Source organism: Maylandia zebra, linkage group LG9, assembly GCF_041146795.1.
Source record: "Maylandia zebra isolate NMK-2024a linkage group LG9, Mzebra_GT3a, whole genome shotgun sequence".
Lineage (NCBI taxonomy): Eukaryota > Metazoa > Chordata > Actinopteri > Cichliformes > Cichlidae > Maylandia > Maylandia zebra.
In genome coordinates this window covers 27,701,307-27,718,407 of record NC_135175.1, presented here as the reverse complement: position 1 = coordinate 27,718,407, position 17,101 = coordinate 27,701,307, and the positions used below count along the sequence as shown (strand labels likewise).

General features: G+C 41.9%; 1 protein-coding gene across 5 annotated transcripts; it reads right to left on the bottom strand.

The window, feature by feature from the left end:
• Positions 1–871: 871 nt before the first annotated feature.
• On the bottom strand, positions 872–15,869 carry LOC101464222 (apolipoprotein D). 5 transcript variants are annotated; one of them, XM_076888291.1, is made up of 6 exons: positions 15,514–15,869; positions 3,953–3,982; positions 2,529–2,683; positions 2,307–2,437; positions 2,025–2,110; positions 872–1,437 (listed from the first exon to the last, which is right to left on the bottom strand). In XM_076888291.1, exons 1-6 carry the CDS (start codon positions 15,572–15,574, stop codon positions 1,205–1,207), a joined length of 696 nt encoding a protein of 231 aa, XP_076744406.1. In that variant the 5' UTR covers positions 15,575–15,869; the 3' UTR covers positions 872–1,204. The 5 variants fall into 5 exon arrangements, with proteins under 5 accessions (XP_076744406.1, XP_076744408.1, XP_076744407.1 ...); XM_076888293.1 differs by lacking the exon at positions 15,514–15,869 and adding an exon at positions 7,891–7,984; XM_076888292.1 differs by lacking the exon at positions 3,953–3,982 and having other exon boundaries at positions 2,529–2,644; positions 15,514–15,867.
• Positions 15,870–17,101: the final 1,232 nt, after the last annotated feature.

Below are 17,101 nucleotides of genomic sequence, written 5' to 3'. Positions count from 1 at the left end.
ATAAAATATTTAATTTATCCAGATCCCATGTGTTTCTGCTTCTTAATCATTATCTGGTTTGATTAGATTCATATAAATATCTTGAAAAACACGAGGATGACTGGCTGTTGACTGGCTCTAGATAAGGCTCTACTATGCCCATTTTCTGATTGGGTGAGCAGCCTACAGACTGTGTACAGTCTCCCACTGCTAACTCTTCACATGATCAGAAGATAAAGTCAGTGGATCAGGTGAGTAATCACAAAGTACGAGCATTGCGAAAAAAAAATACGCGCACACACACACACACACACACACACACGGTGTGATATTTATAATATTGTGATTCTAACACCTTTAACATAACAGTAAATGCCAGCATGTTTTGGTTATGCATTGGTGTTATTGCTGGTAGAGAACTTGCACTGTCAGTCAATGACAACCTTTCAGTTTGCTCCACATTATAGTTTTGAATTGTTATTTCTCACAGTCCTACATGCATAACATGAAACAAATACATTCCTTATCTAACAAGCATACATTTTTCTTCTTCTATGAACCAGAGACATTCAGTGAAAACCTACATTTTAATTGATTATTTTAAATTTGCAAACTTTGGAACAAATGAGTGTTCTAAATATTAGTGACTATAAGTTTGTCTAACACTTCTGTCATCTTCCACATTAAATACCATCTAACCTTGTTGGCTTTTCACCTCCAAATAATCAGATAGTATTCGTCAGGCTTTTGTTTTTGCATTTTTTGCTTTTTCTTAGTTTGTTGTTTTTTTTTGTCTTTGTCGGCCTAGAGACCGGTCAGTGAACCCCTAGCAACCAATTACAACGATCAGTTATAAAAATGTTCAGCAGAAGAATGAAAAGAGATGAAACAATTGAATAATGGATGTAACTTTAATTTATACAGAAGCTTTATAGTTTTTTAATTACCAAAAGTAGCTTGTTTCACTGATTATTGTAAGTAAATAAACATTGTTCTGTTAATCAAATAATATCTTAAATGAATACCTTAACATGCTGATATAGTACCAAATGAATATTTTAGATGCAACTTATCATTTAAGTGAAAAATGTACTAAAATTGTGACAAAATTCTCTGGCCCTAAAGAATTCGAAGGATTAAAAGGCCACAGAGTAATACAGGTAAACTGAGTAGTTTATATAAAATATTCAGGAAGGAAAACTCTAATGAACATCTGTATTAGACCTCAGTTACACAATTCACAGTTATGATCTGTGTAGGTCATCTTGGAAGTGTTGATTCCTTCTTCATTCAGCAGCTTTTTAGCATAAGCCACAATTACGCAGGGCAAGGTGGGCGACCGTGAGAAAATCCAGGCGTAGTTGAAATGGAATCTCTTAAAGATGTCTGTGCAGGAGTACACTACAGAATAGGTGGTGTAGTCAGTCGACACAACCCAGTATGGAGAGTAGGGAAGAACTGGAAACCAAAAAAAAAAAAAAAAATCAAAGATACTCAGACAAAAATGAACAAAACAATACAATTTTCCATTTAAAGTTGACAGGCTGTAAAGAGAGATTTCTTCAATACATATTGTACATTTCTATGTAGCCATATTTGCTCCTCTCTTTGGGCAGCATAGACTATAATACTTTGATTACATGACAACATTTTCAGAAAGATTTCATGTCAAATTTTTACTTATATAAGTGGCAGTATAATCTACATGATGATGATTTGGGCATTCATTAGGCTACAGTAAGAATAGTGATCACGTGTTTGGTGTCACGGTTTTTTAACGTAAATACTACTGTTAGCATGCTAACATACGAGCAGTGTTAGATTATTTATTCAACACCTTGTCCTAAAAAGTGCAAAAGTAAGCTTGTTATAGCCTAAACCAAGCAACAATTTCCAAAAGAAAAATTAAGCCAATACAGACATGCCATACAACTTTTAAGAGCCTGATCATCCTTATGAGAATAAAAGGCAAGCGAAAAAAAGAAAAGCAAAAACAGATAAAGAAAAACACTGTTATAAAAGAAGTTGATAAGATGGGTACTTACAAGATGTGAACTGGACTCCAAGCTTGGCTGGTTCTTTTGGTTCCATGACTTTGGCTGTCCCCTCTACAACCCACCTACCGCCATTCCTGAGACATACAAACATGTGCACAACATTATATATTAAAAGACTAATTATTTCCCAGAATTTTAAGTCTACCACACAGACAACACAGTGGTACGAGTCTCCTGATCTAATCTGCCACACCGGCAGACAGACAGAATAAGTTAAAGATAAATTTTGCCCTGCTGAATCAGCATATGGTCCAATCCTTCATCACTTACCGTACTTTTAACACCTGAGAGGTCAGTACTCGGACAGTCCCATCTTCCCTCATAGAATAGTTTGCCCGGATGCACTCTCCTATTGCAAAGTAAGCAGGCAGCTTCTCAATCTCGTACCACTCTCCCAGGTACTGTAAACAAAGACAAGCCATTAGTTCAAACTCTTTATATACCGAGTATACATAGACAGTAAACCAAAAATATTATGCTATTTGTGCTCACCGGTTCAAGGATGAAGTCAGATTGCACCTTTGGAGTAGGGCAGGGACCCCAGTGAAAAGTCTGAGCCGAGATCACAGGGACCAGCAGGAGGAGAAAGTAGACAGGAGACATGCTTCCTTCAGGAGATCGGGGAAGATTACTAGACGTTATGCTGCACTGGTGTGCCTAAAGCTCATCGTTTGTGTCCACTTTGTTATTAACAAGGTGGGGCTCATGTGCACGTCAGTACTGATTAGGCAACCCTTGTGGCACACCAATGAAACAAAAAAAAAAAAAAAAAGTCACTCAACAAGTTTTCAGACAAAACACAACATCCTCGATTCTGACATGAAATAAGGGGAATCACTTTTTTTTTTTTTTTTTTTTTTTTAAGAGAAATGACAAACCCTTGTTGCTTGTGTATAGTGTAAGGGTTACAAAACACCCCACATTATTCTCAGACTTATTTTATGATGCGAGTTGCTGAATAATGTTTTTATGCCTGTAGTCGTTTAAGTAATGACTTGAAGGTAATGTGCAATGTTAGGAATCTCTTCATCTCTCTGTGTGGGCTTTCAATCTTTGCAGAAAAATCACACAATGCTACACCTGTTCTTCTGGTTTCACACGAAACCTTTCAAGGTTCTCCTTATGTTCAGCATTATGTAAATAACAAAGCTCAAAAAATTTAAATCGGAATTTCAGGTTAGAAGGAAAGAAAAACTGAATTGGTAGCTGCTCTACTAAGCCTACCTCCCACTCTCAACACACCATTCTCAAGTTTAGGATTAAGCCTATAGAGCTCACTACTCTTCTTCACCTTTTCACCCCTCTGCAACCTACTGATCTCATCTGAATATCTCCTCCTTTGACAAAAACAAAGAACTGCATTCTCTGCCTTGTTAAGTTCTTTTACCGAGAGAAATCCTTTAGCAGCATGGTCCTTGACAGTTTGCAACTCTCTTTTAAGATTTTCCTCAAGATTTTCTTTAGTCACGCTAGACGCAAAGCTCTCTTTCAGCCGTTTCCTCTTTTTACTAAGTTCCTGCAGCAAATCTTTGAATCTAAGAATCCATGCAACCATCTTTTTCAGACGAGTCCACGAAGAAAAATAATTAACTTCATCGCACCATCTTTGCATTCATTTGCATCAACAGCATTAACTAAAACGGCCATTTTAATCTCTGGATCATTTGAAGAGATCTTTCCAAAAATCAAGGTTCACTGGCCAATTAATTTCTGGTTGAGCAAGAAACTTTGGCCCTGACAACCAGGAATCATCCATTTTTACCTGATTGCACCTAAAAGGTAAACCAATGGTGTAATGACCATCAACCAACTTAACAGAATCCATCACTGACTTCATAAACTGCTGATCTTCTCTAGACAAAGCAAACTGCTCATCCTGAATACATTCTGGAAAATCAGCCTTCATTTGACGTTCCCACAGCTCATCCAATCTTGCCACGGAAATCCTATTGACACTCACATCAAAAATGTCCGTCTTACAATCCTCTCTGAGAGGACCATTCACCGTCCAACCCAGCATAGTTTTTACTGCACAGGGACCTCCATCCTGACTTCTAACAACATCCCATGGCTCTAAAGCCTTGGGCACATTAGTCCCGATCAACAGGTCTACCCCGGAATTTATCTCCAGTATCTTAATATGGCGCAAATGTGGCCATCTATCGAGATCTTCCTGTCGGGGAATATTACATTGATGAACAGGCATGCTTTTCTGAGTAAATAAGTCAGGCAAGTCACAGTAGTGATCTAAATCCAAACCAGCTACTTCCAAATCTGAAACAACATAACTACTGACCATTTTCTCCTGACCCATTGTCCGCAAAAGAATGCCAGTTTTCCTTCCTGAAAGATTCAGCCTATTCATGAGCCCTTCAGTACAAAATGAAGCTGAGCTCCCAGGATCTAGGAAAGCATAGGTTATCAGTGACTGATTACCTTTCTTGGCCTTCACTCTAACTGGTATTATGGACAGAGCACTATTTTGCTCACCGGCCCCAGTAACACCACTGCTTTGCACAGCACATGAAGGACCTTCATCTGGTGGTTCTCACCCTCCTATAGTTTGCACTGAAACACTTTCCCTCTGCTTGGAGTGGATATGTAAGAGTGTGGGGTGTTTCTGTTTACAGACTTTACACAAGAGACGTTTCCTACAGTCCTTGCTTCTGTGCCCAATGCACAGACAACCAAAACACACACCATTCTCTTTCAAAAAAGATAATCTTTCACAGTGCAACTTTCTTTCAAATGAAGGACACAAATCCAACATATGCCCTGCTCCACAAAACAAGCAAACCTTGGTCACAACTGAACCACTCTCTCGCCTCAATACTGGCTCAATCTTCCACCTTGGCCACAGTAGTAGCAAAACTACTCCGCTTAGCCTTAGGGTAAAACTGAGACTTACCATTCCTAGCCTCTTTTCTGATGGCTGTCAGAGGATCCTGTATATCTCCAAACAATGGGTCACTTGTGATCTTAACTTGCCTTTCGACAAACTCAACATCGCAAAAAACCACTTTACGTTGAAACCTCTCCTGCAGATCGCAGACAACATTCCTCCACTTATCCCTGAGCTTATAAGGTAACTTTTTGTATACCTGCTTGCATATTAGCAGAGACATCCAACTCATGCAAGGACTCAACGTCTCCCATTGCATTACAACATTGCCTTAATAAAAACCCATATTCCTGCAAAGTCTTCACATCATCAGATTTTATAGGTGGCCATTTACTGACCCTTTCAATGTAGGCAGCAGCAATTTTCAGCGAATTGCCAAAGTTCTCCTGGAGCAAAGATTTAGCTTTAGCATATCCATACTCAGCAGGGATATACTGACAGCTTCTGACCATTTCTCTTGGATGGCCTCTAGTATATTGCTCGAGAACATATAAACAATCCTTAGCACTGTGAGCTTGACTCTCCACCATGTGCTCAAAAGCTCTCATAAATGTTTGATATTGCAAAGGATCACCATCAAATAACTGAATGTCACGCCTTGGTAGCAAAAACAGAGACTGCTGCTCAGCCAATAAACTTGTAATTTCATTTTGTTTCTTCAAAACTGACTAGATGATCATGACCCTCACCAACTTGCATTGTATGTGTAAGAGGTTTTGATTGTGCGTGAGACTGCGACATCATCTGAGTAGTTGAAACTGCACCTGGAAATACTTGATATAACTTCGCCTCTGACTGTTCCAACAAAACGACCTTAGGCTGAGAAATATTCTTAACCTTGGGCCTCACATCCAATACATGTGCTTGATGATCACTTTCATCAACACCCTGATATGGTCGCTCTGGTAACACAGTATTGAACGTCGGAGCATTAGGATTTAAAATGCCTAAACGCCCCTGCTCTCGTTCTAAATACGAATTCATTCCATCAGATTTACCATTAACAGCACTTGAGACTCGGGACATTTCAGAAGCTTTTAAAACATTCACCTTTGCTGCTGAGGCTGCTATTTCAGTTTCTAAGTCAAGCAGCTCCTTTCTTTTCTTAAGCTGTATTTGTTCTTCCAAAGCATGCTTTTCTTTCAACAACCTCTGTCGAACAAGAAGGGCAGCCATGTCAGCTTCTGCCATTATGAGTGCTGACAAGGCAGATGAAACCATTGAGCCACTGAGTGATGATTTACTTTTCCTACAACTTCTGCTTGCAACATTAGAGATGCTATCACTTTGATTAACATCATCTATCGCAGCACCTTTACCAACATTCCCGGCGTGCCTAGAAACACCAGAACCATTTCCAGCAGGTAATACATCAGAAGACTCAACACCAGGTGGATTTAAATGTGGCAAATCAAGCTCAGACACCTGATTTCTACTCTGCAGGTTTCCCTTTGCATCATGAAGCCATTTCTTTATCTCTTCCATAAACTCAGTATTATGTGCTCGCACACTTCTAAACCAAGCAGTTTGTTTTTCTTGCTCTTATTGAGGAAGCAAAGGAAGCAAGGTTTCATGCAGACGAGTTGCCTCATTAAGCAACACAGACAAATTCTCTGAGCCTGAACAGTGGAAACATTATCTTCAGATTGCTTTAATTCTTTAATAACCTTTATGACCTTTTTAATTTTATTAATCTTAGTGGGATGTTCTGTTTGAAGTCTTTCAATCTGATTCTCCAAAGCCTTAGCAGTCGGTTTCGGCTATCTTTTTTTCCATCCACATCACCACATTGTATTAATTGGTGTGTCTCCATTTTTTTCACAACATTACAAAATCCAAACGCTGAACTGCACCTATGCCACACAGCCTCATTCCAACACATCAACTTGATGACATTCCCTTCAATAAACCTTGGACACACACAATTAACAGGAGAAATATCCCCCTCTGCCTATTAAACCTAACTCACTCAACCTAGTCTTCCGTACATACTAGCGGTGGGTATTTATGTACCTCCATACCGTCAGCTGTGAGGAAGACAAACTGTCTTAAACACAAACTGCAGCGGTACTCCCAAGCCAATGGCTTCAGCCGCCTGATGCACAATAACTAGAAAGCAAATCAGTACAACGCCTTGTGCAGCTGTACTGCTAAAACCTAACAGGGGAATATGACTCCTGACAGAAATCTATTTTGTGTAGCCAAAGGCTTAATCTAAAAGCTGCGTGGACAAAGGCAACAGCAAACTATCATCAATAAAACTCATCTATATATGGTAAATGGCCTGTATTTATATAGCGCTTTACTAGTCCCTATGGACCCCAAAGCGCTTTACATATCCAGTCATCCACACACATACATTGTAGTCACAGCCACCCTGGGGCACACTGACAGAGGCGAGGCTGTCGGACACTGGCGCCACCGGGCCCTCTGACCACCACCAGTAGGCAACGGGTGAAGCGTCTTGCCCAAGGACACAACGACCGAGACTGTCCAAGCCGGGGCTCGAACCGGCAACCTTCCGATTACAAGGCGAACTCCCAACTCTTGAGCCACGATCGCCCGGTATATAAACAATCTAATAAAACCTAAAAACACTTTCTGTTGACAATTTGTTGCGGCTCCTCCAACCGCGGCAGGCTAAACATGAGGACACAGATGACGCGCAACAATAAAGGCATAAAATACACTTCTGTACCATTTGCTCCTTTTATTCCACATGCAACTGTCCAATATATAAATCAGCACATGGGATTAACTATTAAACAAATGCACAGATTGCACAAACAAATAACTGCAACTCAACAATAACTGCACTAATTACAATGCCAACTTACAATTTGGCCTATGGCATCAATTAGTGCACAAATATACATAAACCATCAAGTTCCAGTGAAAATACATCAAAATCATTCAAGCTGCGGGCAACAGAAAGTTTTGCTTCATGCTCACCCTGCCTTTCTGCTCATCAACATCAGGTGCCGTGAACAGGTGAGTGCAACCACATTTATCATCTACCACACCCATGAGACATGCCCCACACCCCTGCACTTCTTCTTCAGTCACGTTTAACGGCAGCTTGCATCCAAGACGGGTGTGTATGGCTACGTTCACACTGCAGGCGAAAGCGCATCAAATCCGATTTTTTGGACCCTATGCGACCCATATCCGATCACGGTATGACAGTGTGAACGTAGCCTATCCGAGACTGTAGATTACAAAACCGTTCTGACCCACACTCCTTTCCAGAAGGTGGTGGTAAATGCACCTAAAAGTTGTTTGCCAACCGCCATTAAAATGTAGAAGAAGAAGCTTGCATCCAAAACTGTTGCATTACTGCCATCTCCTGGCTGTTAACCGTCCGTCACTCCTGAATCCTCAGATCCTCTTGATGAGACCAGTACTTCTCAAAAAACGAAAAGCCACCACTTTCCGTTCACCATGACTTACATTTGAACAAGTGGTTAATAAGTTAAGTTCCCTTCCACCACTCATTTCACCCCACATCACCCTCCTGTGACTTACATACTTCCTACAACTAAGGAGTACATGCTCAACTGTCTCCATATCAGTGCACCCATCACACAACCCAGTCGGATGTTTCCCTATCTGAAAAAGAGTACCATTTAAAAAGCAGTGGCCCGTTCGTATTCGACTGATAACAACCTCCTCACGTCTCTGCAATCCGCTACTCCTCTTAGCTTCTATTGTGTTTTGCACCCTATATAAATGTCTCCCTTTTGTTTCATTATCCCATGCCATTTGCCATAAGTTCCGACTCTCTGCCCAAACTACACTTTTCCCTTCAGATTTTGACAATGGTAACTGTACATCTATGTCGACTCTTAACAGCTGCTTTTGCCAACCTATCTGCGCTTTCATTACCCAAGATACCCACATGAGCCGGAGTCCACATTATTACTACATGTTTATCTTGGTCAGACAGTCTATGATGAGCAAAAAGAATGTCATACAGAATTTGCTGATGGGTAGTTGTGTAACCCTGTTCAATACTTAATAATGTGGAAAATGAATCACTGCATATCAGTACTTTTGAGACCCTGCTGTCCTCCACCCATTCTAGAGCCAGCAGTATGGCAAACAATTCAACTGCATATACACCCAGACGGGGTGATGTTCTTTTCGCAATCTTGATATTCAACACCGGAATTACCACTGCTACACCAGTTGCTTCTGTCTTAGGATCTTTTGACCCATCTGTATACACCTGTAAAAAGTCACTGTATTTGCTGTCCAATCTGTTATAGAATTTTTGACAAATATCTGTGGTCACTTTCCGCTTTCCAGTGTCCGTTAAAGAGCTGTCCACGACAAGACACTTCAATGTCCATATGGGACGTAAAGGCCACAACACTGTCTGATTAAAGACTTTGTCAGACACTTTAAAAGTTCTTGCACTATCATCTCCAACCCACCCAAAACTATTTTTAAAAACCTTCCCTCTTTCCCAACAAGCCCCTAACGCTTTCTTAACAGGATGGGTTTCGGCATGACCTTTCAAATTTATCCAATAATTAACCAACAGCTGTTGCCTTCTAATACACAGCGGCATTTCTCCTGATTCCACTTGTAGAGCACATATTGGCGTTGTTTTAACTGCCCCTAAGCAGAGTCTCAGTGCTCGAGCTTGAATTACATCCAGCTTCTTCAAGGAAGTCTTAGCCGCTGATCCATATACCACACACCCATAATCCAATCTTGATCGAATCAACGCGAGATAAATACTCTTAAGTGCAGCAAAATTAGCACCCCATGACAGTCCCGCTAAACACCTCAAAATATTAAGAACCTTTTTACTATTCCCCACAACGTGCTCTACGTGATGTTTCCAAGTCAATCTCTTGTCAAAAACCACACCCAAAAACCAAAACAATCCACCCTTTCTAACTCTTTCCCATACAAGTACAACAATTCATTACCCCCAATTTTCTTATTTGTGAAAAACATTACTTTAGTTTTCTCAACAGAAAATTTAAAACCCCAGTCTACACCCCACTTTTCCACTTTACCTATCCCCTCTTGAAGTTTCCAGATGAGATGGTCAACATTCTTCCCCCTCACTACATCAAAGACAGCAACCACCACCTCTTTATTAACTTGCGCTTTCCTGATATCATCTTCCAGACATAAGACAGGATCCATCGGCCCTCTTCCTCTACGAAAATCACTCTGACAGGGTGCTAAGACATTTCTTGACTCCAAAAAGTGAACCAATCTCACATTCACCATCCTTTCCATTAGTTTACACATATTGGAAGTCAGAGCAATGGGCCTATAGTTTCCAGGATCGCTATTGTCTTTCCCTGGTTTCTTTATTGGTACAATTAGCGCTTCTTTCCATGACGTGGGAGACGCCCTACTGTCCATACCTTATTAAAGAACATTAGCAATATATTTAATGCTGCATCACTTAGATTTAGGTTTCTTCCTGTTAAAAGGGAGTTTTTCCTTCCCACTGTCACCAAAGTGCTTGCTCATAGGGAGTCATATGATTGTTGGGTTTTTCTCTGTATCTATGAAGCGCCTTGAGGCGACTTTTGTTGTGATTTGGCGCTATATAAATAAAATTTAATTGAATTAGATGTTTCAGCATAACATAAGATAAGATAACCTTTATTAGTCCCACACGTGGGAAATTTGTTTTGTCACAGCAGGAAGTGGACACTTGATCTCATTCTTCCCTGGAGCACTGTTCCTAGTTCTGCCCAAAGCTCTTTTCAGTTCCCCAATAGAGAAGGGACAACCCATTACATCCGCAGTACTGTCCTTCCTCCCTAAAGCGTCAAGATATCTTTCTTTAGTTCTCTCACGTCCTCGTTTACTTTCCTCTGATAAATTTCTCCCACTATGTACATCAACAAAAGTACTTGCCAACAAATCAGCTTTTTCCCCATCAGTAACAGCTACTCGACTATTCTTTTCAAGAATTGATAACTCCAGCCTCTTCTGTCACCCCCCATTTTCCTGATCATCCCCCACACTTCCCCCAATTGAGTATTACTACCAAGCGTACTACAGAAGCCTCTCCAGTAAGTTCTCTTAGTTCTTCTTATTGTACTTCTGACTCTTGCTTGTGCTCTTTTGTAATCAATTAAGTGTTGAAAATTATGAGACCGTTTGACCAACTTAAAGGCTCCATTTCGTTCTCCAACTACTAACTGATATTCATCATTCCACCATGGGACGTCTCTCCTTCTAGCTTTCCCTGTTGTCTTTGGAATAGCCTCCCCAGCAGCACTTAAAATACATTGACTGATTTTACGAGTCATAATTTCGACACTCAAATGACTTTGAACTTGTAAAAGCTTCCTCTCACAAACCCTACTAAACTTCCCCCAATTCACCTTCCCAAACACCCACTTCCCCCCCTAACATTTCAGGTACCTGTATGAGACCAAACCTTATCTTACTCACAACCAGATAATGATCACTACCAAACGACTTATTGTTTACTCGCCATTCACATAATGGCGCCAAAGAACTAGAAGCAAAAGTCAAGTCTAAAACAGATTCCTTACCAGAGCTAACATCAATTCGTGTCTTCCTCCCATCATTCAAACAGACAAGATTTTTACTGTCCAGAAATTCCTCTAACACTCCCCCATTGTAGTCAGTTTTGTCACTCCCCCATAACAAATGGTGTGCATTAAAATCCCCACACCATATAATATTTCCTTTCATGTCCAATTCCTCCAGCTTATTTAACGCTAACTTTTTACAAGGATTATAAAAATTTACAACCATAATCACCTTCCCTCCCATCCAAACCTGTATCACTACATACTCCAAAACCCCTTCCCGGTCTCCTATCTTGTACGGAATACCTTCCTTAATCAACGCAAGACACCCACCACCAGACCCTTCTTCCCTATCACATCTAACAGCAACAAACCAATACACTCTAAAATCCAAAAAAGGCTTCAAGTATGTTTCCTGAATACAAATTAGGTCAAGTTTTTCCGCCTGTGCGTAAATAAACTGCTTAAAATCTTGACCATTTGACAAGAAACTCCTGGCATTCCACTGTAAGAGTAATATGGTTATAAGAACTAACCACCACATTATCCCTCTTGACTTGCCTGACTAAGTAGTTCACCTCTTATATCCTCCCACCTGATATTCTTCATGTCTAAACTATGACATGCCGCCTGTAAGAGCCAAAGTCAATGTTTATGTTTTTCCTTTTTGTTTTGGTGGCACAGGTGTATAGCTTTACCTGCGTCTCAGGTGATGTATGCGGGTGTGGTCACAGTCTATTTACCTGATGTCGGTGTTCGCAGCAGGTGTGTTGGGTGAGTGGTTTGTGGGCAAACTTTTCTGTTGACCGTCATTTTTTGGCACACCAGTTAATCCATGCGCTATTTGTAAATTGATTGAAAGCGCAAATGTTTGTTTGTGTTTTGTTCTTAAAATAAATGCGCAAAGTACAAGTACGACTCATTATGGATTATTGGAGGCGCGTCACAGGGACACAACCAACTCAGCCGGCTTTATTTACGGCTTTATTTACGGATGAAAGTTGCAACACCGCCTTCACAATAATCTGGATCCTCTGTCTTGGACTTCACATCTGAAGTTGCATTTATTACCCCCGCAATAAATGTCACCATCTTCTTCCTCTCTTCTTCTATTTTCCTTTCAACCATTGCCATAACCTTCACCATTACGTGTTTCTCCTCCATCCCGTGTTTCCCAATGCCTCTGCATATGACACTCTCTGCAGTACCCTGGTTTTTTGAATGACTGTCTGCTGCCTCAACACTTCACATCCCCAAAAAGCAACACTGTGCTCCTCTCCACAAGTACAGCATTTAGGTTTTACTCCCACACCACACTTCCCACATTCATGATCACCAGAACATCGAGCACATCTCCTCTTCCCTCTACACACTTTGGAAACATGTCCAAATTCTTGGCAATTGAAACACCTCATTGGTTTAGGCACAAACTCCCGCACACTGAACCTTATTAATCCAAAGAAGACCTCTTTTGGCACCTCTTTCGTGTCAAATTCCACCACCACAGTTTCTGTTTCTACTTTCTCAGGACCGCTCGTCATTCTCCTTGCTCCTTTAACTTCCCCATTTCTCAGTGTTAAATTCTCCATCAGTTCTTTCATATTTACATTCAACGGCACACCCACAATAACTCCTTTATTTCCACTAGTGCTCCTTTCCCCTACTCTTGCAGTATTCTTCACTTTGGCTTTGCACACCCCCACAAGTTTCCTAGATCTTTCCACCTGCACTTCCATGTTACAACCCACCAGTAAATTGCCATCCCTGAGTATCTTAGCATACTTGATTTCCCCAACTTGTGCCTTAAGTGCTCTTGTCAGCTTAAGTGGATCTATTTTCTTCACACCCTCTGCCTCAAACCTGACAATGACATTCATACTCTGAGTCGTTCCTTCTTCATTACCTTCACTGTCAGTCCCTTCCTTACTACCCTCAGTTCTCTTTTTCCTCTTCCTTTCACCAGCTCTGCGCCTCTTCCCCCCCCTTTCCCACTTTTTCCCCACTCATTCTCATCACCCTGGACAATCTCTTCCTCTTCACTACCATCCATACTATTCCACTCACTCCTCCCGCTCTCCATCGGTGCCAACCCTGGTCTATGAGAAGAAGTCTGCAGGAGACCGTTACCAGACCTGTACAGGCCTTCGGCCGACTCTCCTACTTACCTCACTCACACACCAAACCACCAAAAGACGAATCACAAAACACGCCAGTTAACTTAGTGGACAGATGCGTCCTTGATCCCCACGGACTTCCTCCTTCACTCTGCAAACCGACCGACCTCCTTCCTAGCTAGCCGCCTCGTTTATGTGGTCTCCCCACACCCGTGCACCAATACAGTGAGTCCATTTAAACCAACCCACTTAGTCAGAAAGGAACAACTCATATGGCTCCTACACAGTTTATGAAAGACTCCACACAGCTGGGGGGCACAGGTCTTGAGGACGAGGGGACTCACTCCGTCTGGTCCAGCAGACTTGCCTGAGTTGAGTCTCCTCATTTGCATCTCAACCTGGTATTGAGTGAAGGTGATGGGTGGGGGAGGGGTGTCAGGAATCTCACAGGAGGCAACAGCGCCATGTGAAGAGAGAAGCTGGCACAGCGGTGTGGCTCTGGATTCCAGGCTGACTACAGGTGAGGTTAGGGTTGCCAACCGTCCCTTAAAAAACGGAATCGTCCTGTATTTCGAAACAAAAGTACACGTCCCGTATTGAGCTAATAAGGGACGCACTTTGTCCCGTAATACAGTGAGAATCAAAAGTAGTCTATAACTTTTAATGGAATTAACGCTTTGTTTGAAAACATAATTCCCAGCCCCTCTCCTGCTTTGTGACCAATGAGCTGACAGCACACTTATGACAATTCGAGTATGACAATTCAGATTACCGCTCATCTCATTGGTCGAGGAAAGGTCGCTTGCGGAGAAAATACCGGAAGACAACAGATGACCACAACAAGAAGCATGGCCAACAGGGAAACAAACGCCGACACTGCGGTGCAAGTCTCGGACGACAGTACACCTAAAGCTGGACATACACTGTGCGATTTTTTTTAGTCGCGCAATACAGCTCCTGCTCAAACTGCACGATTTACTCGCAGGGGTTAGAAGTTGGTAGGTCACGATGCAGGGTCTCACACTATACCGCCCGATGCTCTGATGCGACCTGAGAGCTCACCCTGTGCGTCCATAAAATTAAGGTTATAACAGAAAATCTGTCGCTCGCTCTCTCTGTCTTTCACTCACACAGACACACCACCATCAACTTTGCTAAACTGCTAATGAAAAACATTGATCATGCAGCTGTGATTGAGCAGCAATGTAAATCCAACTATTTTCACGGTTGTTGTGGTCGTGATAATTTTGTGATGCCACATAGAAAAGGCTCGGATGAGCTTTCCAAAGTTCTACAAGTTGTGCCTCCATCGCTTGTGTCCAGATCACACGCTGCACAGCCGTGCTGCTCCATCTTTTTCACCGATGTTTACGTGTTTGCGCGCGAGCAGTGTGAGCGGCTGTGGTGGTGTAATACCTCAACTGAAGCCAATTGTACTAAATGTACTAAATGTGCACTGTTACAAGAATGTTTTTCTTTCTATTATTTTAAGTTAAGCAGGACAGAGTTCTTTTAAAGAAAGATTTACTTATATTCTCAAAAGTTAAGCATGACAGGCTTCTGTTTAAGAAAGACCCATTTTATTGTGTTAATGTTGTCATTTTGAGCTAAAAATAAATGGCTAAATGATCACTTGTTTGATATGTGTTCATATCACAAAGAATAGAATATGCATCTACTTAAATCAACTTCAAGTCAAATGGTTAAAAAATAATAATTTCACACACAAAAAAAAAAGAGCTAGAAAATTCACCACACTGGGAAGGGTGAAGACAACTGGGTTGCCCGGCCCTGGCCACGAGGTGTCCCTTATTTATTTTTCAGGGAGTTGGCAACCCTAGGTGAGGTTGTGGGGGTGGGAGCAGACACTGTGGTGTTGAATCTATTGAAAAACAGATTCAACTCGTTAGCTCTTTTCTCACCTCCCTCAGCTCCCCTGCTGTTGGTTGGCCTGAATCCAGTGATGGTCTTCATGGTGACCATGGTGGTGGTCTTCCTCACCTCCTGTCACAGCTGGGCAGCAGTCGTGTGGTGAATTGAGAAAAGGATCCAAAATGCAGGCACTGGCTGGGGTGCGAGTGAGTGTTTATTCACAGAGGTGATACGGTGACAAAAACAGGAAGAGCAGAGCTGAGAGCAAACAAACCTAAACTGGGGAAAACTAAAGAACTAAACTTGAACCAAACACGCACAGGAGGAGGAACAAAATGCACAAAGAAAGATGGCGGAGAGACGCAGAATGAACACCGGGTTACACAGAGTAATGCAGACGGACATGGCGTTAAACAGACGACACAACAGAGAGCACAGGAAAACACAGGGCTTAAATACACGGGGAGTAATCAGGGAATGGGCCACAGGAGGGAGACACAGCTGGGAGCAATTAGGCTAACGAGACAGGGGAGAGGTAAAACTGAACACACTGACATGAGACATGAACTTTCAGAATAAAACAGGAAACTAACAGACACAGAGAACCAGACAGGACACTGAACTTGACAGGCAGACTCATGAGCAGACACAATAACACCATGGGCAGACAGAGAGAACACAGGCAGGCATGGACAAAAACACTAACACATAGCAAACCTAAACAAAAGACAAAACAGAATAACCGAGAACAAAGAATAATATAAAGAAACACAAAACACCGAGTCCTCAGACTCAGGACCATGACACCTCCTCTTTATTGCCCCCTCTGAAAGCCCTCTTGTTGTTGTTGAGGGGGGCTTTGATGTCCTTAGTCACCCACGGCTTGTTATTTGGGTAACAATGAACAGTCTGAGCTGGAACAATGGAGTCGGTGCAGAAAGTTATGTAGTCTGTAATACACTCAGTAAGCCCACTGATGTCCTCAGCGTGAGGCTCACAGAGTGTTTCCCAGTTGGTCACCTCGAAACAGCCCTGTAGTTCCGCTATTGCCTCCTCTGACCATCTCCTAACGCTCCTCGTGGTCACAGGTTCCCTCCTCACAATTGGCACATAGCAGGGGTGAGATGAATCAGGTTATGATCTGACCTACCAAGTGGGGGGAGGGAGGAGGAGCTGAGAACCAGGGGAGAATTTTTTCTCCCCTGGTTGGACAGTCCACATATTGTCTGAATGTTGGTAGTGTATTGTCCAGTGATACATGGTTGAAGTCGCCCGAGATTACAATAAAGGCACTCGGATATCTAATAGAGGTCTGAGCTGAGTGAGTGAGCTCTTTGGTCAAACCTTTCATAAACAGTCTATGGAAAAATACAAGAGAGAATTCACATTACATCACTAACTGTGATGCACGGATCACATGCCAGCATTTTTTTGCAGGAATGTCTCATGACAATGACGTAAGCGAGTGTGATGTTCGTGACAACAGCTGTGTGCAGATCAACAATGGATCATATATCAAGTGCAAGAGACAGTATGAGCGTGCAGCGTTTAAAGCGTGGAAGTACTGACCTTACTTTGAGTTTGATTCCATAAAAAGTGACAAAAATATTAGCATCCGTTGTGCGTGGGAAGAAAACT